Here is a 24,894-nt window from a genome sequence, read left to right as displayed (position 1 = left end):
GTTATTTTGGAGCCAAGGAAAATAAGATCGGTCACTGCTTCTACTTTTCTCTCTTCTATTTGCCAGCAAGTGATGGGACCAGATGCCATGATCTTAGTGTTTTGAATGTTGAGATTTAAGCCAGCTTTTCACTCTCCTCTTTTACCCTCATCAAGAATCTCTTTAATTCCTCTTCAGTTTTTGCCATTGGTGGTATCATCTGCATATCTGAGGTCATTGATATTTCTCCCAGCAATCTTGATTCTAATTTGTGTTTTATCCAGTCTAGCATTTCACATGAGGTACTCTGCATACACGCTAAATAAGCAGGGTGACAATATACAGCCTTGAGGTACTCTTTTCCCAATGTTGAACCAGTCCATTTTTCTATGTCCGGTTCTATTTGTTGCTTTTTGACCTGAATACCGGTTTCTCATGAGACAGGTTAGGTGATCTTGTATTCCCATTTCTTTAAGAATTTTCCACGGTTTGTTGTTGTCCACACAGTCAAAGACTTTTGTGTAGTCAGTGAAGCAGAAGTAGGTATTCTTCTGAACTTCCCTTTCTTTCTTTATGATCCAGCAAATGTTGACAGTTCGATCTGTGGTTCCTCTGCCTTTTGTAAATTCAGTTTGTACATCTGGAAGTTCTTCGTTCACATACTGCTGAAGCTTAGCTTGAAGGATTTTGATCATTACATAGCTATAATGTGAAATGACTGTAATTGTACATTAGTTTGAATGTTATTTAGCATTGCCTTTCTTTGCAGTTGAAATGAAAATTGACCTTTTTCACTAGTCCTGTGGCCACTGGTAGATTTTCCAGATTTGCTGACATATTGAATGCAGCACTTTAACAGCATCATTTTCAGGATTTGAGATAGCTCAGCTGTAATTCCATTGCTTCCACTAGGATTGTTCGTAGTAATGCTTCCTGAGACCACTTGATTTCACACTCCAAGATGTGTGGCTCAGAGTGAGTGACCATGCCATCGTGGTTATCTGGGTCATTAAGACCTTTTTTGTATAGTTCTTCTGTGTATTCTTGTCACCTCTTCTTAATGTCTTCTGCTTCTGTTAGTTACTTATCGTTTCTGTTGTTTATCATGCCCATTCTTGTATGAAATGTTCCTTTGTGTATAATGGTATATGTTTGCTGTTGTAATTTGCTTTTTCCTGATGACATTTGATTTGGAACTTATTTCCATATGCTTATTTGCTGTCTATACATCATCTTTCATGAGGGATGTGTTCACGTCTTTTGCCTACTTCTTGAAAGTTAAAGTCTCTCAGTTGTGTTTGACTCTTTGTCTTAATTGGTTCTTTTTTCCTATTGTTAAGTTTTAAGATTTCTTTGTATATTTCGGGTGCCAGTCCTTTATCAGAAATGTTCTTTGCACAAAATATTCCAGTCTGTGGCTTATCTTTTCATTTTTTAAGAAAGTCTTTTGCAGAGCAGAAGTTTTGAATTTGAATGGAGTCCATTTTACCAGGTCTTTAATCAATCATGCTTTTGGGGTTATATCTAAAAAGGCATTACCAAACAAAAAGTCTTCTATATAGCTTCATATGTTATTTTGTAAGGCTTCCCTAAGGCTCAGTGGGTAGAATATCTGCCTGCAATACAGGAAATACAGGAGATGCATGTTCAATCTCTGGGTTGGGAAATTCCCCTGGAGGAGGAAATGGTAACCCTCGCTAATATTCTTGCCTGAAAACCCCACGTGTTGAGGAGCCTCATGGGCTACAATCCAAGGGGTCACAGAGAATTGGACACACTTATGCACTGGCACATCTTGTAGGAGTTTTATAATTATGTTATACATTTAGCTCTATGATGCCTTTTGAACTAATTCTTTTTTTGTTTGTTTTCTTTTTAAAAAATTTATTTATTTTTAGTTGATGGGTCATTGCTTTATATAATTTTATTTTCTGTTAAACATTAACAAGAATCAGCCATAAGTATACCCACGTCCCCTCCCCCACAGATGTCCCTCCCATCTCCCTCCCAATCCCACCCTTCTAGATTGTTACAGAGACCCTGTTTGAGTTCCCTGAGCCATACAGCAAATTCCCATTGGCTATCTATTTTACATATGGTATTGTACGTTTCCATGTTACTCTCTCGATAAATCTCACTTCTCCCTCCTCCCCTCCCCTCATGTTCATAAGTCTGTTCTCTATGTCTGTTTCTCCATTGCTGCCCTGCAAATAAATTCATCAGTACCATCTTTCTAGATTCCATATATATGTCTTAGTATATGATATCTATATTTCTCTTTCTGACTTACTTCACTCTGCTTAATAGGCTCTAGGTATCTCCATATTATTAGAACTGACTCAAATGCATTCCTTTTTATGGCTGAGTAATATTCCACTGTATATATGTACCACAGCTTCTTTATCCTTTCATCTGTCAGTGGATATCTAGGTTGCTTCTATGTTCTAGCTATTGTAAATAGTGGTGCATTAAACATTTGGGTACATGTGTCTTCTTCAATTTTGGTTTCCTCAGGGTGTATGCCGAGTAATGGGATTGCTGGGTCATGTGGTGGTTTTATTCCTGTTTTTTAAAGGAATCTCCTTACTGTCTTCCATAGTGGCTGTATCAATCTACATTTCTCCACACACTCTCCAGCATTGTTTATAGACTTGTTGATGATGGCTATTTTGACTGGTGTGAGGTGGTATCTCATTGTTGTTTTGATTTGCATTTCTCTAATAATGAGTGATGTTGAGTATCTTTTCATGTCTTTATAGCTGTCTGTATGTCTTCTTTGGAGAAATGTCTGTTTAGGTCTTTTTCCCACATTTTGATTGGGCTGTTTGTTTTTCTGGTATTGAGTTATATGAGTGGCTTGTATATTTTAGAAATTAATTCTTTGTCAGTTGTTTCCTTTGCTATTATTTTCTCCCATTTTGAAGGGTTGTCTTTTCACCTTGTTTTTAGCTTCCTTTACTTTACCAAAGCTTTTAAGTTTAATTAGGTCCCACTTGTTTACCTTTATTTTTATTTCTGTTACTCTAGATCCTCATAGAGGATCTTGCTTTGATCATGTTGTCGAGTATTCTGCCTGTGTTTTCCTCTAGGAGTTTTATAGTTTCTGGTCTTACGTTTAGGTCTTTAATCCATTTTGAGTTTATCTTTGTGTACAACATTCAAAAGTGTTCTAATTTCATTGTTTTACATGTAGCTGTCCAGTTTTCCCAGCACCACTTATTGAAGAGGCTATCTTTGCCCCATTGTATATTCTTGCCTCCTTTGTCAAAAATAAGATAACCATTGGTGCATGGGTTTTCTCTGGGCTATCTATCTTGTTCCATTGTTACATATTTCTGCTTTTATACCAGTGCCATACTGTCTTGATGACTGTAGCTTTGTAGTATAGTCTGAAGTCAGAAAGGTTGATTGCTCTAGCTCCCTTCTTCTTTCTCAAGACTGCTTTGGGTATTTGGGCTTTTTTGTGTTTCTGTATGAATTGTGAACTGTTTTGTTCTAGTTCTATGAAAAATACCATTGGTAATTTGATAGGAAACACATTAAATTTGTAGATTGAATTTGGTAGTATAGTCATTTTCACAATGTAGATCTTCTTACCCTGGAACATGGAGTATCTCTCTATCTGTTTATGTCATCTTTGATTTCATTCATCAATATCTTATAATTTTTGATTTACAGTTCTTTTGTCTCCTTAGGTAGGTTTATCCTTAGATATTTTATTCTTTTTGTTGCAATGGTGAATGGGATTGATTCCTTAATTTCTCTCTCTGATTTTTCATTGTTACTATATAGGAATGCAGGTGATTTCTGTGTATTGACCATGTATCCCACGACTTTCCTACATTCACTGATTAGCTCTAGTAATTTTCTGATCGTTACTTTTGGCTTTTCTATGTATAGTATCATGTTCTGCAAACAGTGAGAGCTTTGCCTCTTCTTTTCTGATCTGGATTCCTTTTATTTCTATTTCTTCTCTAATTGCCATAGCTAGGAAAAATTATGTTGAATAATAGTGGTGAGAGTGGACACCCTTGTCTTGTTCCTGATCTTAGAGAGAATGCTTTCAGTTTTTCATCACTGAGAATGTTTGCTGTGGGCTTATCATATGTGATCTTTACTATGTTGAGGTAGGTTCTTTCTTTGCCCATTTTTGATGCATTTTTATCACAAATTGGTTCTGAATTTTGTCAAAGACATTTTATGCATCTATTGGGATTATCATATGGTTTTTATCTTTCAGTTTTTTTATATAGTGGATCACATTGACTGATTTGTGTATATTGAAGAATCCTTGCATCCCTGGAATAAACCCGACTTGATCTTGGTGTATGAGCTTTTCAATGTGTTGTTGAATTCTGTTTGCTTGAATTTTGTTGAGGAGTTTTGGATCTATGTTCATCAGTGATATTGATCTGTAGTGTTCTTTTTCTCTTTTTTCTTGTGTTGTCTTTGCCTGATTTTGTTATCAGGGTGATTTTGACCTTGTAGAATGAGTTTGGATGTGTTCCTTCCTCTGCAATTTTTTGGAATAGTTTTAGAAAAATAGGCATTAGTGCTTCTTTAAATGTGTGATAGAATTCTCCCGTGAAGCCATCTGCCCCTGGGTTTTTGTTTCCTGGGAGAGTTTTTTTTTTTTTTTTTTATTAGTTGAAAGCTAATTAGTTTACAATGTTGTAGTGGTTTTTGCCATACATTGACATGACTCAGCCATGGATTTACATGTGTTCCCCATCCCGATCCCCCCTCCTGCCTCCCTCCCCATCCCATCCCTCTGGGTCTTCCCAGTGTACCAGCCCTGAGCACTTGTCTCATGCATCCAACCTGGGCTGGTGATCTGTTTCACCCTTGATAGTATACTTGTTTCAATGCTATTCTCTCAGAACATCCCACCCTCACCTTCTCCCACAGAATCCCAAAGTCTGTCCCATCCATCTGTGTCTCTTTTTCTGTTTTGCATATAGGGTTATCGTTACCATCTTTTTAAATTCCATATATATGTGTTAGTATACTGTATTGGCCTTTATCTTTCTGGCTTACTTCACTCTGTATAATGGGCTCCAGTTTCATCCATCTCATTAGAACTGATTCAAATGAATTCTTTTTAATGGCTGAGTAATATTCCATGGTGTATATGTACCATAGCTTCCTTATCCATTCATCTGCTGATGGGCATCTAGGTTGCTTCCATGTCCTGGCAATTATAAACAGTGCTGCGATGAATATTGGGGTGCATGTGTCTCTTTCAGATCTGGTTTCCTCGGTGTGTATGCCCAGGAGTGGTATTGCTGGGTCATATGGCATTTCTATTTCCAGGTTTTTAAGAAATCTCCACACTGTTCTCCATAGTGGCTGTACTAGTTTGCCTTCCCACCAGCAGTGTAAGAAGATTCCTTTTTCTCCACACCCTCTTCCTGGGAGAGTTTTGATCACAGTTTTGATTTCAGTATTTGTAATTGCCTTATTCATAATTTGTATTTTTTTCTGATTCAGTCTTGGGAGGTTAAACTGTTCTGGTTATCTGTCCATTTCCTCTAGGTTGTCCATTTTATTAGCATATAATTGCTCATAATATTCTCTTATGATCCTTTGTATTTCTGTGTTGTCTGTTGTAACCTCTCCTTTTCATTTCTATTTTCTAATTTGATTTTTCTCCCTGTTTTTCTTAATGAGTCTGGCTAGTAAATTGTCAATTTTGTTTATCTTCTCAAAGAACCAGCTTTTAGTTGTATTAACCTTTGCTTGTTTCCTTCATTTCTTTGTCATTTATTTCTGCTCTAATCTTTATTATTTCTTTCCTTTTGATTAATTTGGGGTTTCTTGTTCTTTTTCCAGCAGGTTTTGATGTAGAGTTAGGTTGTCTATTCAATGCTTTTCTTGTTTCTTAAGGTAGGATTCTATTACTATAAACTTCCCTCTTAGAACTGATTTTGCTGAACCACATAGTTTTTGGTTCGTCATGTTTTCGTTTTCATGTGTTCTAGGAATATTTTGATTTCCATTCTTATTTCTTCAGTAACATCTTCGTTATTTAGTAATCTATTGTTTAATCTCCATGAGTTTGTGTTTTTTGCAGGTTTTTTTTTTCTGTAGTTGATATCTAGTCTCAGCATTGCAGTCAGAGAAGATACTTGATACAATTTCAATTTTCATAAATTTACTGAGGCTTGATTTGTGGCCCAAGATATGGTCTGTCCTGAATAATGTGCCATATGCACTTGAGAAAAAAGTGTATCCTACATTTTGATGTAAAATCCCGAAGATATCAATGGGTTCGTTTGGTCTAATATTTCATTTAAGGTTTGTGTTTCCTTATTGATTCTCTGTTTTGATGATCTGTCTATGGGTATAAGTGAGGTGTTTAAGTCCCCTACTATCACTGTGTTGCTGTCAATTTCCCCTCTTATGCCTGTTAGTGTTTGCCTTCTGTATTGAGGTGCTCCTGTGTTGGGCACATCAGTTCAGTTCAGTCGCTCATTTGTGTCTGTCTCTTTGCGACCCCATGAATCGCAGCACACCAGGCCTCCCTGTCCATCATAAACTCCTGGAGTTTACTCAAACTCATGTCCATCGAGTCGGTGATGCCATCCAGCCATCTCATCCACTGTCAACCCCTTCTCCTCCTGCCCCCAATCCCTCCCAGCATCAGGGTCTTTTCCAATGAGTCAACTCTTCGCATGAGGCGGCCAAAGTATTGGAGTTTCAGCTTCAGCATCAGTCCTTCCAATGAACACCCAGGGCTAATCTCCTTTAGGATGGACTGGTTGGATCTCTTTGCAGTCCAAGGGACTCTCAAGAGTCTTCTCCAACACCACAGTTCAAAAGTATCCATTTCTCGGCACTCAGCTTTCTTCACAGTTCAACTCTCACATCCATACATACATATTTACAATTGTTATGTCTTCTTCTTGGATTGATCCCTTTATCATTATATCCTTTATCATTATGTCTTTCTTTGCTTCTTGTAATAAGTCTGTTTTGTTTGAATTAAGGATTTTCACTCCATCTTTCTTTTGGTTTCCATTCTCATGGGGTATCTTTTTTCATCCTTTTATTTTCATCCTTTTACATTAGGTCTGAAGTGGGTCTCTTGTAGATAGTATATATATGACTCTTGTTTCTATATCCATTCAGTCATTCTGTATTTTTTGGTTTGTGCATTATATGTTCCTCCTGGCATTTTCTTAATTGTTTTGGGTTTGTTTTTGTAGGTCTTTCCTTTCTCTTGTGTTTGCTGGCTATGTAAGTCCCTTTAGTATTTGTTGTAATTCTGGTTTGGTGGTGCTAAACTGTCTTAAATTTGGCTTGCCTGTGAAGCTTTTGGTTTCTCCATCAATTTTTAATGAGATCTTTGCCAATTATAGTAATCGTGGTTGTAGATTTTTTTCTTTCAGTACTTTAAATATATCCTGCCATACCCTTCTGGCCTACAGAGTTTCTGATAAATGATCCACAGTTTATCATATTGGTTTTCCCTTGTATGTTGCTTTTCCCTTGTTGCATTTAATATTCTTTCTTTGTGTTTAATCTCTGTTAGCTTGATTGATATGTGTCTTGATGTGTTTCTCCTTGGGTTTATCCTCTAAGGTACTCTCTGTGATTCTTGGAGTTGATGGACTATTTCCTTTCCAATGTTGGGGAAGTTTTGAACTATAATTTATTCAAAAATATTTCTCAGTGCCTTTCTTTTTTTCCTTCTTACTCTGGGACACCTATATTTTGAATATTGGTGCATTTATTGTCCCTGAGACAGCAATTTTATGTCTCTGAGAATATCCTCAATTCTTTTCATCCTTTTTTCTTTATTCTGCTCTTCAGCAGTTATTTCCACTATTCTGTCCTCCAGCTCACTTATCCATTCTTCTGCCTTAGTTATTCTGCTATTGATTCCTTCTAGAATATTTTAACTTTAGTAATTGTGTTATTTATTATCTTCTTGTTTATTTTTTATTTGTTTCTGCGTCCTTGGTGATTGTATTAACTGTGTTTCTTGCATTTTCTTCGTTCTATTTTCAAGTCTTTGGAACATCTTTACTGTCATTGTTCTGAATTCTCTTCCAAGTAGATTGCCTATTTCCTCTTCATTTATTGGTTCTTGTCAGTTTCTACCTTATTCTTTCATTTGTTCTCTACTTCTCTGTCTTTCCATGCTTTTTTCTAACTTGCTCTACTTCATGTCTCCTTTCACAGGTTTTGGAACTGTATTCCTTCTTCTCCTTGGTTTTTGCCCTTGGACAGAAAGGCCGGTTGAGTGATTTGTGTTGACTTTTTGTTAGGGATGACTTGTGCCTGTGTTCTAGTTGGAGGAGATTAAGCAGATCAAGCAGGTAATTACAGAAATAACGGAACATATTCACATAATTCCACACACACAGTTATAACCAAAATATTCTGAAGAAAATAGTACAGGTGACTGACTTGGAGAACAAGGGAAACCAAAGTTGATAATGACCAATTAAAAACAGAGCTCACTTTGTCAAAGGCTTTCTCTGCATCTATTGAGATAATCATATGGTTTTTATCTTTCAATTTGTTAATGTGGTGTATTACACTGATTGATTTGCAGATATTAAAGAGTCCTTGTTCCTGGGATAAAGCCCACTTGGTCATGGTGTATGATTTTTTTAATATGTTGTTGGATTCTGTTTGCTAGAATTTTGTTAAGGATTTTTGCATCTATGTTCATCAGTGATATTGGCCTGTAGTTTTCTTTTTTTGTGACATCTTTGTCTGGTTTTGGAATTAAGGTGATGGTGGTCTCATAGAATGAGTTTGGAAGTTTACCTTTATCTGCAATTTTCTGGAAGAGTTTGAGTAAGATAGGTGTCAGCTCTTCTCTAAATTTTTGGTAGAATTCAACTGTGAAGCCATCTGGCCCTGGGCTTTTGTTTGCTGGAAGATTTTTGATTACAGTTTCGATTTCCTTGCTTGTGATGGGTCTGTTAAGATCTTCTATTTCTTCCTGGTTCAGTTTTGGAAAGTTATACTTTTCTAAGAATTTGTCCATTTCTTCCAAGTTGTCCATTTTATTGGCATAGAGCTGCTCGTAGTAGTCTCTTATGATCCTTTGTATTTCAGTGTTGTCTGTTGTGATCTCCCCATTTTCATTTCTAATTTTGTTAATTTGGTTCTTCTCTCTTTGTTTCTTAATGAGTCTTGCTAATGGTTTGTCAATTTTGTTTATTTTTTCAAAAAACCAGCTTTTAGCTTTGTTGATTTTTGCTATGGTCTCTTTAGTTTCTTTTGCATTTATTTCTGCCCTAATTTTTAAGTTTTCTTTCCTTCTGCTAACCCTGGGGTTCTTCATTTCTTCCTTCTCTAATTACTTTAGATGTAGAGTTAGGTTATTTATTTGTCTTTTTTCTTGTTTTTTTTGATATACGCCTGTAATGCTATGAACCTTCCCCTTAGCACTGCTTTTACAGCGTCCCATAGGTTTTGGGTTGTTGTGTTTTCATTTTCACTCATTTCTATACATATTTTGATTTCTTTTTTGACTTATTCTATGATTTGTTGGTTATTCAGAAGCATGTTATTTAGCCTCCATATGTTTGAATTTTTAACAATTTTTTTCCTGTAATTGAGATCTAATCTTACTGCACTGTGGTCAGAAAAGATGACTGGAATGATTTCAGTATTTTTGAATTTTCCAAGACCAGATTTATGGCCCAGGATGTGATCTATTCTGGAGAACGTTCCGTGTGCACTTGAGAAAAAGGTGAAGTTGATTGTTTTGGGTGAAATGTCCTATAGACATCAATGAGGTCTAGCTGGTCCATAGTGTCATTTAAGGTTTGTGTTTCCTTGTTAATTTTCTGTTTAGTTGATCTATCCATAGTTGTGAGTGGGGTATTAAAGTCTCCCACTATTATTGTGTTACTGTTAATTTCCTCTTTCATACTCGTTAGCATTTGCCGTATATATTGCGGTGCTCCTATGTTGGGTGCATATATATTTATGATTGTTATATCTTCTTCTTGGATTGATCCTTTGATCATTATGTAGTGTCCTTCTTTGTCTCTTTTCACATCCTTTATTTGAAAGTCTATTTTATCTGATATGAGTATTGTGACTCCTGCTTTCTTTTGGTCTCCGTTTGCGTGAAATATTTTTCTCCAGCCCTTCACTTTTAGTCTGCATGTGTCTCTTGTTTTGAGGTGGGTCTCTTGTAGACAGCATATATAGGGGTCTTGTTTTTGTATCCATTCAGCCAATCTTTGTCTTTTGGTTGGGGCATTCAACCCATTTACATTTAAGGTAGTTATTGATAGGTGTGGTCCCGTTGCCATTTACTTTGTTTTGGGTTCACGTTTATACAACCTTTCTGCATTTCTTGTCTAGAGAAGATCCTTTAGCATTTGTTGAAGATTTGGTTTGGTGGTGCTGAATTCTCTCAGCTTTTGCTTGTCTGTAGACTTTTGAATTCTCCTTCATATCTGAATGAGATCCAGAAAACAGGAATAGAAGGAACATACCTCTACATAATAAAAGCTATATATGACAAACCCACAGCAAGCATCACCCTCAATGGTGAAAAATTGAAAGCATTTCCCCTGAAATCAGGAACAAGACAAGGGTGCCCACTCTCACCACTACTATTCAACATATGTTGGAAGTTTTGGCCACAGCAATCAGAGCAGAAAAAGACGTAAAAGGAATCCAGATAGGAAAAGAAGAAGTGAAACTCTCACTGTTTGCAGATGACATGATCCTCTACATAGAAAACCCTAAAGACTGTTCCAGAAAATTACTAGAGCTAATCAGTGAATATAGTAAAGTTGCAGGATATAAAATTAACACACAGAAATCCCTTGCATTCCTATATACTAACAATGAAAAAACAGAAAGAGAAATTAAGGAAACAATGCCATTCACCATTGCAACAAAAAGAATAAAATACTTAGGAGTATATCTACCTAAAGAAACAAAAGGCCTATATATAGAAAACTATAAAACACTGATGAAAGAAATCAAAGAGAACACAAACAGATGGAGAAGCATACCGTGTTCATGGATTGGAAGAATCAATATTGTCAAAATGGCTATTCTACCCAAAGCAATCTATAGATTCAATGCAATCCCTATCAAGCTACCAACGGTATTTTTCACAGAACTAGAACAAATAATTTCACAATTTGCATGGAAATACAAAAAACCTCGAATAGCGAAAGTAATCTTGAGAAAGAAGAATGGAACTGGGGGAATCAACCTGCCTGACTTCAGACTCTACTACAAAGCCACAGTCATCAAGACAGCATGGTACTGGCACAAAGACAGAAATATAGATCAATGGAACAGAATAGAAAGCCCAGAGATAAATCCACGAACCTATGGACACCTTATCTTTGACAAAGGAGGCAATGATATACAATGAAAAAAAGACAGCCTCTTTAACAAGTGGTGCTGGGAAAACTGCTCAACCACTTGTAAAAGAATGAAACTAGAACACTTTCTAACACCATACACAACAATAAACTCAAAATGGATTGAAGATCTAAATGTAAGACCAGAAATTATAAAACTCCTTGAGGAGAACATAGGCAAAACACTCTCCGACATAAATCACAGCAAGATCCTCTATGACCCACTTCCCAGAATATTGGAAATAAAAGCAAAACTAAACAAATAGGACCTAATGAAACTTAAAAGCTTTTGCACAACAAAGGAAACTATAAGTAAGGTGAAAAGACAGCCCTCAGACTGGGAGAAAATAGTAGCAAATGAAGAAACAGACAAAGGATTAATCTCAAAAATATACAAGCAACTCCTGCAGCTCAATTCCAGAAAAATAAATGACCCAATCAAAAAATGGGCCAAAGAACTAAACAGACATTTCTCCAAAGAAGACATACAGATGGTAACAAACACATGTAAAGATGCTCAACATCACTCATTATTAGAGAAATGCAAATCAAAACCACAATGAGGTACCATTACACTCCAGTCAGGATGGCTGCTATCCAAAAGTCTACAAGCATTAAATGCTGGAGAGGGTGTGGAGAAAAGGGAACCCTCTTACACTGCTGGTGGGAATGCAAACTAGTACATCCACTATGGAAAACAGAGTGGAGATTTCTTAAAAAACTGGAAATAGAACTGCCCTATGACCCAGCAATACCACTTCTGGGCATACACACCAAGGAAACCAGATCTGAAAAAGACACGTGCACCCCAATGTTCATCACAGCACTGTTTATAATAGCCAGGACATGGAAGCAACCTAGATGCCCATCAGCAGATGAATGGATAAGGAAGCTGTGGTATATATACACCATGGAATATTCCTCAGCCATTGAAAAGAATTCATTTGAATCAGTTCTAATGAGATGGATGAAACTGGAGCCCATTATACAGAGTGAAGTAAGCCAGAAAGATAAAGAACATTACAGCATACTAACACATATATATGGAATTTAGAAAGATGGTAATGATAACCCTATATGCAAAACAGAAAAAGAGACACAGAAGTACAGAACAGACTTTTGAACTCTGTGGGAGAAGGTGAGGATGGGATGTTTCGAAAGAATAGCATGTATATTATCTATGGTGAAACAGATCACCGGTCCAGGTGGGACGCACAGGACAAGTGCTCGGGCCTGGTGCACCGGGAAGACCCAGAGGAATCGGGTGGAGAGGGAGGTGGGGTGGGGGATCGGGATGGGGAATACGTGTAACTCTCTGGCTGATTCATATCAATGTATGACAAAACCCACTGAAATGTTGTGAAGTAATTAGCCTCCAACTAATAATAATAAAAAAAAAAAAAAAAACAGAGCTCACTAATGCTCAGTATTTAAAGCTGAGCCTGGGCAAAGTGCCAACTGGGGAATATAGCAAAGATAGCACTACAATTTAAATTACATGATTAAAGAAAAGAGTGAAGGATGGATAAAATGGAGAAGAGAAAGAGAAAAGAAAGTGGTGAAGGGTGAGAAAAGAGAAAAAGAGCAGCATGGAAGAGAGGGTAAAAAATAAAAAATAGGAAAGCAAAGATAAATAGACACATGTGACAAATGTTTTTATATATTCAGGAATAGCTACAACTGGTAAAGAAGTTTAAGAAAAGCAGTCAAATATATGAAAAAGAAAATCAGAAAAATCACAAAAAATGGTGAAAAGAGTCTTAAAAAGAATTTTTTTAAACAAGAAAAACAAAGAGGAAAACTCCTCAGCACTGCAAAAGGGTAATGTGAAAATGGAAGTATGTAGGGGGAATAAACAGTGTGATTCATAAGAAAATAAAGAAAAAAGTTCTCAAGATCGTAGTTCTTCTTGGTTGTGGAGTCTGCCCCCATGGATGGGGTTGGAATAGTGTCCTGTGATGTTTTCCTGGTTGGGGGAGCTTGTGCCTATGTTCTTCCGGTTGATGTAGCTGGATCTCCTCTCTCTGAAGGGCAGTGCAGTGTACATTGGTCGGTTTGGGGGATGTCTGTCAGTTCAATATGCCTTTGAGCAATCCTTCTGGCTTTGTTAGTGTTGCTGCTGCTGCTGCTGCTAAATCACTTCAGTCGTGTCAGACTCTGTGCGACCCCATAGACGTCAGCCCATCAGGTTTCCCGGTCCCTGGGATTTTCCAGGCAAGAATACTGGAGTGGGTTGCCATTTCCTTCTCCAATGCATGAAAGTGAAAAATGAAAGTGAAGTCGGTCAGTCGTCCGTGTTAGACACATCCATTTCCACAACCATTTCGAAGTGGCCCTCTCAGGATATCTTTACTGTCACCAGCCCCCTACTTGTCCCTGGACTCTTTGCTAGTGCTTCTGTACACTGCTCTTGCCTTGTATTGCAGACCAAACCTTGGTAGGTCAGGGCTTGTATGGTTCTTTTCTCTGCTCCCTGACCCTTCCCTTTGCATCACAGAGACTTGTGTGTGCTTCCCTCAGTCCCCTGAAGTCACCCTATATGTCACAGGGCTTGTGTGCATTTGCTTTGTTCACTGGACCCACCCTCTATGTCACGGGTTTTGTGTGCACTTGTCTCGGGGCTGCTCTCTGCGTGGAGGGGATGAGAGGGGGACCTGTGTGCATTTGTCCTGTCTCACTGAGCCTGCCCTCTAGGTCGCAGGGCTTGTGTGTTTTTCTTTCGGCTCCCCGGGCTTGCCCTCTTGGCTGTGAGGTTTGTGTGTTCTACAAAGGTTTGTATGCCACGCCTCTCTTGGCATCCTGGGCCCGCCCTCTGCACCACAGGGCTTCTGTCGGCTTGTTTCAGTTCCCTGAGCCCGCTGTCTGGTTGGGGCCACAGCCTGTGAGCTGTCTATGGGCTGAGAAGTACAGCTTTCTCTGTTCTCTGACCTCCAAGTCTCTGCTTTGCCCAGCCTTCTGAGATCGTGCAGATACCCCTCCCCACAATGAGGTTGCCTCCTAGTGCATGGGTACTGCCCCTGTTTCAGGATTCCCTCCCTCCCTCTTTCAGTGCACAAGCTCCCGTCCAGATGTTCTCTGCCTTTTCCCTTTTTATGTCTCCATCTTCTCTCCTACCTCATTCCAGGGAGCCTAGCCTTCTCCCTGGAGGCCTGGGGTCTTCTGCTGTCGCCTAGAGGTTACTTTGTAGGAATTGTTCCATATCTTATTGAGTTTTTGATGTATTTGTGGGGAGGTTGACGATCTCCCTATCTTACTCCTCTGCCATCTTCTTCCGGCCTTTTCCCCCTTTTGAGTTAATTCTTGAGAAACTGTAAGGATTGTCTCCAGATTTTTTTTTGTTTGTTTTTAATGTGGATATCTGGTTGTTTCATCACTATTTCTGAAAAGACTGTCCTTTCTCTATTGAATTACTTTAGCTTCTTTGTCAAAGATCAATGGATTATTTTTGTGTGAATCTATATCTGGGCTCTGTTCTCTTCCATTGATCTATTTGTCTATTTCTTCAGCAATATTATACATTTTTTGAAAAATTAAAAAAATATTGAAATATAGTTAATTTAAATATTGTGTCAGATATATGTTGCTCTTGTTTAGTCACTTAGTCATGTCTGAATCTTTTTTGACCCCATGGACTGTATCCTGTCAAGCTCCTTTGTCCATGGGATTTCCCAGGCAGGAATACTGGAGTGTATTGTTATTTCCTTCTCCAGGGAATCTTCCTGAATCAGGGACTGAACCCATGTCTTCTGTATTGCAGGTGGATTCTCTACTTCCATGCCACTATGGAAGCCCATGATTCAGATACATATATATTAAAATTATTTTCCATTGTCAGATATTACAAGATGTTGAATATAGTTCCCTGTGCTATACAGTAAATCCTCATTGCTTATCTATTTTAGGTATAGTAGTTTGTGTGTGTTAATCCTATATTCCTAATTTTCCCCCCCTCCCCTCCTGTTCCCCTTTGGTAACAGTAAATTTACTTTTTATGTCTGTGAGTGTGTTTCTGTTTTGTATATAGATTAACTTGTATTATTTTTTAGCTTCCACATGTACATGATATTATATGATATTTGTCTGACTTATTTCGCTTAGTATGGCTATCTTTAGGTCCATCCCTGTTGCTGCAAATGGCAATATTCCATGCTTTTTTTATGACTAATATTCCATTGTATGAATGTATGCTTATATATACATATGTGTGTATATGTTTATATGGTGCATGTGTATGGGCTTCCCTGGTGGCTTAGACAGTAAAGAATCCGACTGCAATGTGGGAGGCCTGAGTTCAATCCTGAGTTGGGAAGAACCCTTGGAGGAGGGCATGGCAACCCACTCCACTATTCTTGCCTTGAAAATCCCCTTGGACAGAGAAGCCTGGTGGGCTACAGTCCATGGGTTTGCAAAGGGTTGGACATGATTTAGCAACTAACAAAATGAAAATATATCTATATATAGATATATATACACATATATTTGTGATATGTGTAAGATGTGATACATATATATATTTCTATCTCACATCTTCTTAAGCCAAACTTGTTGATGGGCACTTGTTTGTTACTGTGTCTTGGCTGTTGTAATAGTACTGCTATGTACTTTGGGGTACATGTATCTTTTGGAATTAAATTCTCATTTTTTCTGGATATATCCACAGGAGTGTGATTGCTAGATCATATGGTAGCTCTATTTTTAGTTTTTTTTTTTTTCTTGTTTTTTTTTTTAAATTTTTTATTTTTCAGTGGGTTTTGTCATACATTGATATGAATCAGCCATAGAGTTACACGTATTCCCCATCCTGATCCCCCCTCCCACCTCCCTCTCCACGCGACTCCTCTGGGTCCTCCCAGTGCACCAGGCCCGAGCACTTGTCTCATGCATCCCACCTGGGCTGGTGATCTGTTTCTCTATAGATAATATACATGCTGTTCTTTCGAAACATCCCACCCTCACCTTCTCCCACAGAGTTCAAAAGTCTGTTCTGTACTTCTGCGTCTCTTCTTCTGCCCTGCATATAGGATTTTAAGGAACCTCCATATTGTTTTCCATAGTGAATGCACCACTTTACATTCCCACAAACTGTGTAAGGGTTCCCTTTTCTCTGTATTCTCTCTAGTATTTATTATTTGTAGAATTTTTAATGATGACCATTCTGACCAATGTGAGGTGATGTTGTTCACTTGCCCTGTTGTGTCTGACTCTTTGTGAACCCATGAACTGCAGCACAGCAAGCCCGCTGGTCCCTCACCATCTCCCAAAGTCTGCCCAAGTTCATGTCCATTACATTGGTGATGCCATCCAGCCATCTCATCCTCTGATGCCCTTTTCTCCTTCTGCCCTCAATCTTTTCCAGCATCAGGGACTTTTCCAATGAGTCAGCTGTTCATATCAGATAACCAAATTACTGAAGTTTCAGCTTCAACATCAGTCCTTCTAAATGAGTATTCAGGGTTGATTTCCCTTAAGATTAACTAGTTTGATCTCCTTGCTGTCCAAGGAACTTTCAAGAGTCTTCTCCAGCACCATAGTTGGAAGGCATCAATGCTTCAGTGCTCTGCCATCTTTATGGTTCACCTCTCACATGTGGTCACTGTGTCCACCTCTCATATGTGACCACTGGGAAGACCATAACCTTGACTATATGGACCTTTGTCAGCAAAATAATGTCTCTGCTTTTCAACACACTGTCTAGGTTTGCAATTGCTTTCCTGCCAAGAAGCAAACGTCTTCTGATTTCATGGCTACAGTCACCATCTGCAGTGACTTTAGAGCCCAAGAAGAGGAAATCTGTCATTACTTCCACCTTTTCCCCTTCTATTTACCATGAAGTAATGGTGCTAGATGCCATGATCTTAGTTTTTTTTAATATTTAGTTTTAAGCCAGCTCTTTCACTCTCCTCCTTCATCCCCATCAAAAGACTCTTTAGTTCCTCTTTGCTTTCTGCCATTAGAATGGTATCATCTGGATGTCTGAGGCTGTTGATCTTTCTTCCGCCTATCTTGATCCAGCTTGGCATTTCTCATGATGTGCTCAGCATATGGATTAAACAAGCAGGGTGACAACAGACAGCCCTGGTGTACTCCTTTCTAAATCTTGAACCAACCAGTTGTTCCATTCAGAGTTCTAACTGTTGCTTCTTGACTTGCATACAGGTTTCTCAGGAGACAGGTAAGATGGTCTGATGTTCCCATCTCTTTAAGAGCTTTCCACAGTTTATTATGATCCACACAGTCAAAGGCTTTTGTGTAGTCGATGAAACAGAGAGAGATGTTTTTCTGGCATTCCCTATCTTTCTCTATGATCCAGCGAATGTGTGAGGTGATAGCTCTTGGTTTTGATTTGCATTTCTCTAATTATTTAGTGATATTTAGTACCTTTTCATGTGACTGTTGACCATCTATAGTTCTTTGGAAAAATGTCTATTTAGGTCTTTTGTATAGTTTTTAATTTTTTAATATTAAATTGTGTGAGTTGTTTGTATATTTTGTCTATTAACTCCTTGTTATTCACATTGTTTGCAAATAATTTCTTCTATTCTATAGGTTGTTTTTCCAGTTTTATGATTTCTTTGCTGTACAAGAGCTTATAAGTTTCATTAAGTCTCATGTTTATTTTTCTTTTTATTTATTTTGCTTTCAGAGACTGAGCTAAGAAAACATTGCTGATTTATGTCAGAGAATGCTTTGCCTATGTTCTCTTCTAGAATTTTCATGGTGTCATGTCTTATATTTAGATCTTTCGCCATTTTGAGTTCATTTTTATATAGAGTGTGAGGGGCGTTCTAATTTCATTGATTTACATGTAACTGTCCAGCTTTTCCAACACCACTTGTTGAAGAGACTATATTTTATCCACTGTATATTCTTCTTGCATCCTTTGTTACAGTTTGATTGACTGTGTATCTGTAGATTTATTTCTGGGCTCTCTATTCTTTTCTTGTTGTTGTTGTTCAGTGGCTAAGTTGTATCCAACTCTTTGTGACCCCTGTGAACTGCAGCATGCCAGACTTCCCTGTGCTTCACTATGTCCTGGAGTTTGCTGAATCTCATGTCCATTGAGTCAGTGATGCCGTCCAACAACTCATCCTCTGTCACTTCCTTCTACTCCTGCCTTCAGTCTTTCCCAGCATTAAGGTCTTTTCCAATGAGTTGGCTGTTTGAATCAGGTGTCCAAAGTATTGAAGCTTCAACTTCAGCATCAGTCCTTCCAATGAATTGATATTCCTTTCTATTGATCTGCATTTGTGCCAATACCATGCTGTTTGGATAACGGTAGGTTTGTAATGTTGTCTTAAGTCTGAGTGAGTTATGTCCCTAGCTTTGTTCTTTTTCCTCAGGATTGTTTTGGAAATTCTGAAACTTTTGTCTATTATATGTTCTAGCTCTGTAAAAAATGTTATGGACCAACACCACACTATTTTGATTTAATGTAACTTTGTAAATAAATTGTGAAGTAAGGTAGGAACTTTAGAACCTATTTATCAATATCCACAAAATAAATTGCTCAGATTTTGGTATTATGTTGGATCTATAGATTAAATTGGGGCAAGCTAACATCTTAAAAATATTGTCTTACTATTCATGAGCATCAATTATCTCTTCATTATTTATACCTTCTTTGATTTCTTTCATCAGAGTTTTATAGTTCCCTCCTATAGATCTTGTACATATTTCTTTAGATATATTTTTTGTGAACTATTTTAACAGTTTAGAAAAAAAATAAACAAATTTTTTCTGTGTTCCCTATGCCCATACCAGCAGTGTCACCTGGAAAAATTGGTAAAAATGCATGTTTTTAGCTATACTCCAAAGTTATTTGAGACTTAAATATGGAAGTACCTATGTTGTTCAATATTTATTTTTATTAGGAGCATGTGGTTGAATTGGAAGCCATGTAAAGGACCCATTTATTCTGATAGCAAGAGCTCTTTAATCTTCCTGCTTCAACAGGAAGTAATCACTCTTCCTTTTCAACAGTGTGGTTTCTCAGAATACTGCTACCATTTTATCTTGGCTCCTGGAGAGTTAGGATTGAAGGCAGGGCCTTTAAGCAGGGAGATAATTGCTGTGCCAATAACTTGGTTGTTGACTACACACTAATCACTTTATTTCTTCCAGTCTCCCTTTTTTTATATGTAGAATGAGAAAATACTTCCCACCTCCCAAGTTTGTTGTATATACTCCAAATGATAAAATGAATATGGAAATGTTGTATAAATAGAAAAAAACACTGATCATATAAATGTTTCTAGTTCTCTTTTGTTGCCTAAAAGATTAGGCTTGTGGAAATTTGACTTTGGGAATTTACTTCATTTAAGAAATTTGCTTTTAAAAAGATACTTATGAGTCCAATATGGGTAGTCTTCCCAGAGCCTATTAGATGCCCCGCTAGTTTAATGTTTTCTTCTATCACAAGAGTTTTTGGACTGCTACAAATTTGATCTCAATGGCATTCACCCCCATTTCATTCAGATGCCACTAGAAATGTCATCTGTACAGCTCTTAAGCCCTATTTGTTTCTTGATCTCTTTTATTTACCCCAAAGCTCTAAAATATGCACCTTTTGAGATGTTTCCCTCACCATTCCTCTGGCTATTTTCCACAGGACTAACTAATTTTCTTCTGTCTTTAATTATAGTGTGTTCCCTCAATTCTTCAATCATTTATTGAGTGTTGGCTTCCCATTTCCCATTTAATTCCAGGAATGCTGCTGTGAAGGTAGGGCTGAATGAAGGCCTTTTATGACATGCCAGGAATTTATTGCTTGACTGCATCTCTTTCATCTCCTGGAAGTATAGTAAAAGTACTTGTATACCTCAGTATGGTAGCTGTTAAAGAACTTTTTATCATTTCTCTAAGAGGAGGCCAAAAAACGCTTTAGTAGCAGAGGGAGGAAGATCACAGCCCTAGCATGTGACAACTACAAATATCTAGTCATTCTCATAAATAAGTTTTAAAGTGTAGAAGAAACTATGGAGAAAATAAACAAGAGACGCTTTGCAGCCTTTACTTCTTAACAAGTACAGTGGAGGTGGTAGTAGTACCTCTGAAAGTGTCCTTTAAAAATCTGGATAACAGACTTTCTCTGTAATTAAAGATAGGAGGCTTGCCTAGGTGCCAATCTGACTCTGAAGGGAACTGTATTGGCAATGGTAAGGTCTGTTTTTGAGGACTGCCAAAAATGAATTTAAACAGTATACTTTCAATGCCTTCTTTTTGTAATATGTTAACCATCAAAGACTCATTTACTAATGATCTATTGCTACATAACACCCTATTCTAAAACTTATCAAGTTAAACTAAAACTATTTAATTTTATTTCATGTTTTTTTTGGGTCAGGAATTCAGGCAGGGGTCACCTCGGAGATTGTTCTGCTCTATGTGGTGGTTATCACTTGGGATATGGGGTGGTATGGAAGATAAAAAATAGCTTCACTTACATATCTGACACCTTAGTGAGATGACTGTAAGCCTGAGCTCAGCTGGACTACTGACAAGAATGTCTACATTTGACCCCTCTAGCTTGGTAGTGGCAGGATATTTCAACTTCTTATACTGTGGCTCAGGTCTTATGAGGACTGTTGCAAGGCAACCAGGTGGAAGTTACTGGCTTTTTATTACCTAGCCTGACATGTCATGTAGTATCACTTCCACTGTATTTTGTTGGATCAGAACAGGAACAAACTCACTTGCATTCAAGGTAGAGGGAATAGAGGCATTTCTTCTCAGTGAGAGGAGTATCATAGAATTGGTGGTCACACTTTAAAACTTCCACAGTAGTAAAAAAAAAAAATTACTCCCTGTATGTGATCTATGACACTAATGACTTAGTTTATTTCCAGGTGGGTACACAAAGTTGATAGCACATAATTCACAATCCATAGAAAAGTAGCATGTATTAGGCAAGAGAGACAGGCTGGTACTTTTAGTAAGAAAATTGTTGTTTTCAATTGAAGATAGTCATGGAGCCTTGATTGGATGAGAGTTTGCCCATTTATTTGAACCTTAAATCATACCTGGATGCAAAATAAGAGGTCCTGCTTGTAGGACCTGAATGCAATAGGTGTTAATGCCTCAACTTGCCTTGTGCTTTGTTGATAGTTTAAGAATTGCTTCTTAGTTTGGAAAATAAGGGGTTCCCTGATAGCTCAGTTGGTAAAGAATCTGCCTGCAATGAAGGAGACCTGGGTTTGATCTCTGGGTTGGGAAGATCCCCTAGAGAAGGGAAAGGCTACCCACTCTAGATTTCTGGCCTGGAGAATTCCATGGACTGTATAATCCATGGGGTCGCAAAGAGTTGGACACAACTGAGCAACTTTCACTTTTGGAAAATATAGGACTGGTCAAAACTGGCTTTCTACTCTGTCTTCTGTTTTTGTTATAAAGGCATTTCTTGTCTTACTGACACTTCAGTCTCATCAGATAAGGAAACCAGTCCCTCATTTTTTTTTCTTGTCTTGTAATAGATCAAAATTAAAGCATAGCTAACTTGCACCTCTGAAGAAACAAACCCTGCTTGTTGCTTTGGATAGGTGCAAACTCCCAAGAGGTTTATATGAAAAACAAAGCTTTGTATATTTCTGCCTTCCCAGTGCACAAGGGCTCTGGTTTGACTATGATGTTCTTAATTTCCAAAACCAATATTGCCAATATTCTTATATTGGCAATATTTTATTGCCAGTATTTTTAGTATGTGGAAAGGCTGTTTCTGTCAGGTTCTGAGCATATAGTTACGTCTTTTGAAGGCCTGGTCTAGTATTCTCTGTGATGCTGTAATAGATTCCTAGTTCTGAGGGAAATGTTCTGGCTTTATGACAAACCAGGGCAGGGCTAGAAATAATTTATACTAGGATCTTTCCTGGTGCTATTACTGTTATCTCATTTGCTTTCCATGAAATGATTTGTACTTGGTGCAATTGTCCTTTTCATGTTTTTTTGCATTCCCCCTTTCTTCTCTTTTCCACACATACTTCAGGCTTCCTGTGTCTGTTTCTGGTCATGACTCTGGATATTTATCAATTAAAAACTCAGATCATACTACCAGCAAAGTTACAGAGAAAAGCCCCTAATATTTCTTCTCTCATTTTTTCTGAAAGCATTTGATTTTAAAAGACCAACATGGGAAATCAGTAACAAAACCCAACAAACCAGCAAACTAGTTACCATTTTGCACTAATACACATTGATGGTGTATTATAAGGAAATATCCTAGTAGCAATGAATCTTGAATCTGAACCTTGCTAATTTGAAAGTTATTTTGTGTGTTTTTTCTTTTTCTCTAGGTACACAATGCTAGTGATTTGCTGATCAAACCCCTGGAAAATTTCCGGAAGGAACAAATAGGCTTCACAAAGGTACATTTTCGCTACGTGTGTAGATATTTTTTAATAGTATGTGGATAGCTGTTTGGGCTACCACCCTTCACCTTTCAAGCTTGAGGAGGATTCATCTCTAGAAGAAAACTTCTTATCAGAAAGTGAGAAAGTCTGGATTTGGCTCCTGATTGTGCTTCCAGCTAGCTCTGTAACTGTGGACAAGATACTTCTCCTTTTGGAGCTTCACATTCTCCACTTGGGAAATGGGGAACTTGATAATGATAAATATTATTTAAAGATGACTTACTGTGTGCTGAGCTCTGGGCTAGGTGCTACATTCATTCTCTTAGTCACAACAAACCTGTGAGGTTCTGGTATTATCCCCATTTTAGAAATAAGGAAACTAAAGTTTGAACAAGATAAAGAACATGACCAAAATTACTGTGATGTAGTTAGTAACTGACAGTCACTAAGATTTAAAACTGAGTATCTATTTAGTTTCAAATCCCACATTCTTTCCATTAAACTATACTGTCTAGATCTGTGCTATCCAATATGGTAGCCAAAAACTATATAAAGAAAATAAAATTAGTTTCTCAGACATGCTAGTCACATTTCACATGCTTAGCCACATGTGGCTAGTGGCAGTTGTATTGGACAGTGCAAACATAGAACATTTCCATTATTGTAGAAATTTCTACTGGGCAGCATTGTACCAGATAATGTCAAATTCCCATGGATCTCTCTGATTCCCCAGTGTCTCATGAAGGGGCATGAATAATTGTCAAATTTCTTCTTTTTCATGAGAATATTTGGAGAAACTTTATTCATAATAGCCCCCAAACTGGAAACAGCCCAAAGGTCCGTCAATGAATAAATTATTGCCAATGAGTTTTCTAAAATGTTTCCATGCCCTGTTGTTGTTGTTCAGTTGCTAAATTGTGTTCAACTCTTTGCAATCACATGGACTGCAGTCATGATATTTTCCTTGGCAATCTTGATTCAGCTTGTGATTCATGCAGCCCAACATTTTACATGATGTATTCTGCATATAAGTTAAATAAGCAAGGTGACAATATATAGCCCTGTCATACCATCTCCTAGCTATTTCAATGAATATTGGGGTGCATGTATCTTTTTTTTTTCATTTATTTTTATTAGTTGGAGGCTAATGACTTTACAATATTGTAGTGGGTTTTGTCATACACTGACATGAATCAGCCATGGTTTTACATGAGGGGATCGGGATGGGGAATGCATGTGTCTTTTTGAATTCCTTTTTTCTTTGGGTATATGCCCATTGCTCAATGTCATTAATTATTAGAGAAATGCAAATAAACTACAATAATGGAAATGTGTGAAAATTCCCTTTTCTCCACACCCTCTCCAGCATTTATTCTTTATAGATTTCTTTGATGATGGCCATTCTGAAGTTTGTGAAGTGATGCCTCATTGTAGTTTATTTGCATTTCTCTAATAATTAATGACATTGAGCATTTTTCATGTGCTTTTTGGCCATCAGTATGATTTCCTGGGAGAAATGTCTCCTTAGGTCTTCTGCACATGTTTTGATTGGATTGTTGATTTTATTGATATTGAGCTGCAGGAGCTGTTTCTATATTTTGTAGATTGATTCCTTTTCAGACATTTCATTTTCAAATATTTTCTCCCATTTTCTGGGTTGTCCTTTTGTTTTATTTATGGTTTCCTTTGCTGTGCACAAGCTTTTAAGCTTAATTAATTTATTTTTATTTTCATTACTCTAGGAGGTGGGTCAAAAAAAGTCTTGCAGTCATTTATGTCAGAGAGTGTTTAACCTATGATTTCCTCTATGAGTTTTATAGTATCAGATCTTATGTTGTCTTTATTTTTTTTCTTATTTTTTTTTCTCATGTTGTCTTTAATCCACTTTGAGTTTACTTTTATGTATGGTGGTGGTTTTATTGTTCAGTTGCTGAGTCGTGTCTGTCTCTTTGCGACCCCAATGGACTGCAGCATGCCAGAGTTCCTTGTCCTTCACTATCTCCCAGAGTTTGCTCAAATTCATGTCCATTAAGTCAGTGATGACATCCAACCATCTCATCCTCTGTCATTCCCTTCTCCTCCTGCTTTTAATCTTTCCCAGCATCAGGGTGTTTTCCAATGGGTTGGCTCTTTGCATCAGGTGGCCAAAGTATTGAAGGTTCAGCATCACTCTTTCCAATGAATATTCAGGGTTGATTTCCTTTAGATTGACT

The 24,894-nt window shown here is 37.6% G+C and overlaps 1 protein-coding gene across 7 annotated transcripts in view; it reads left to right on the top strand.

Annotated features, from left to right (window-relative positions):
• Positions 1 to 24,894, top strand: part of OPHN1 (oligophrenin 1) — a 734,952-nt gene that overhangs the window by 217,383 nt on the left and 492,675 nt on the right. For all 7 annotated transcript variants that reach the window (XM_065915121.1, XM_065915123.1, XM_065915118.1 and 4 more), the window contains exon 5: positions 22,625 to 22,696. In XM_065915121.1, coding sequence (XP_065771193.1) covers positions 22,625 to 22,696 — 72 coding nt within the window. The remainder of the gene's footprint in view (positions 1 to 22,624; positions 22,697 to 24,894) is intronic.

The sequence above is a fragment of the Muntiacus reevesi genome, chromosome X (assembly GCF_963930625.1).
Source record: "Muntiacus reevesi chromosome X, mMunRee1.1, whole genome shotgun sequence".
Taxonomy (NCBI): domain Eukaryota; kingdom Metazoa; phylum Chordata; class Mammalia; order Artiodactyla; family Cervidae; genus Muntiacus; species Muntiacus reevesi.
This window is presented reverse-complemented; position numbering and strand designations above follow the sequence as displayed.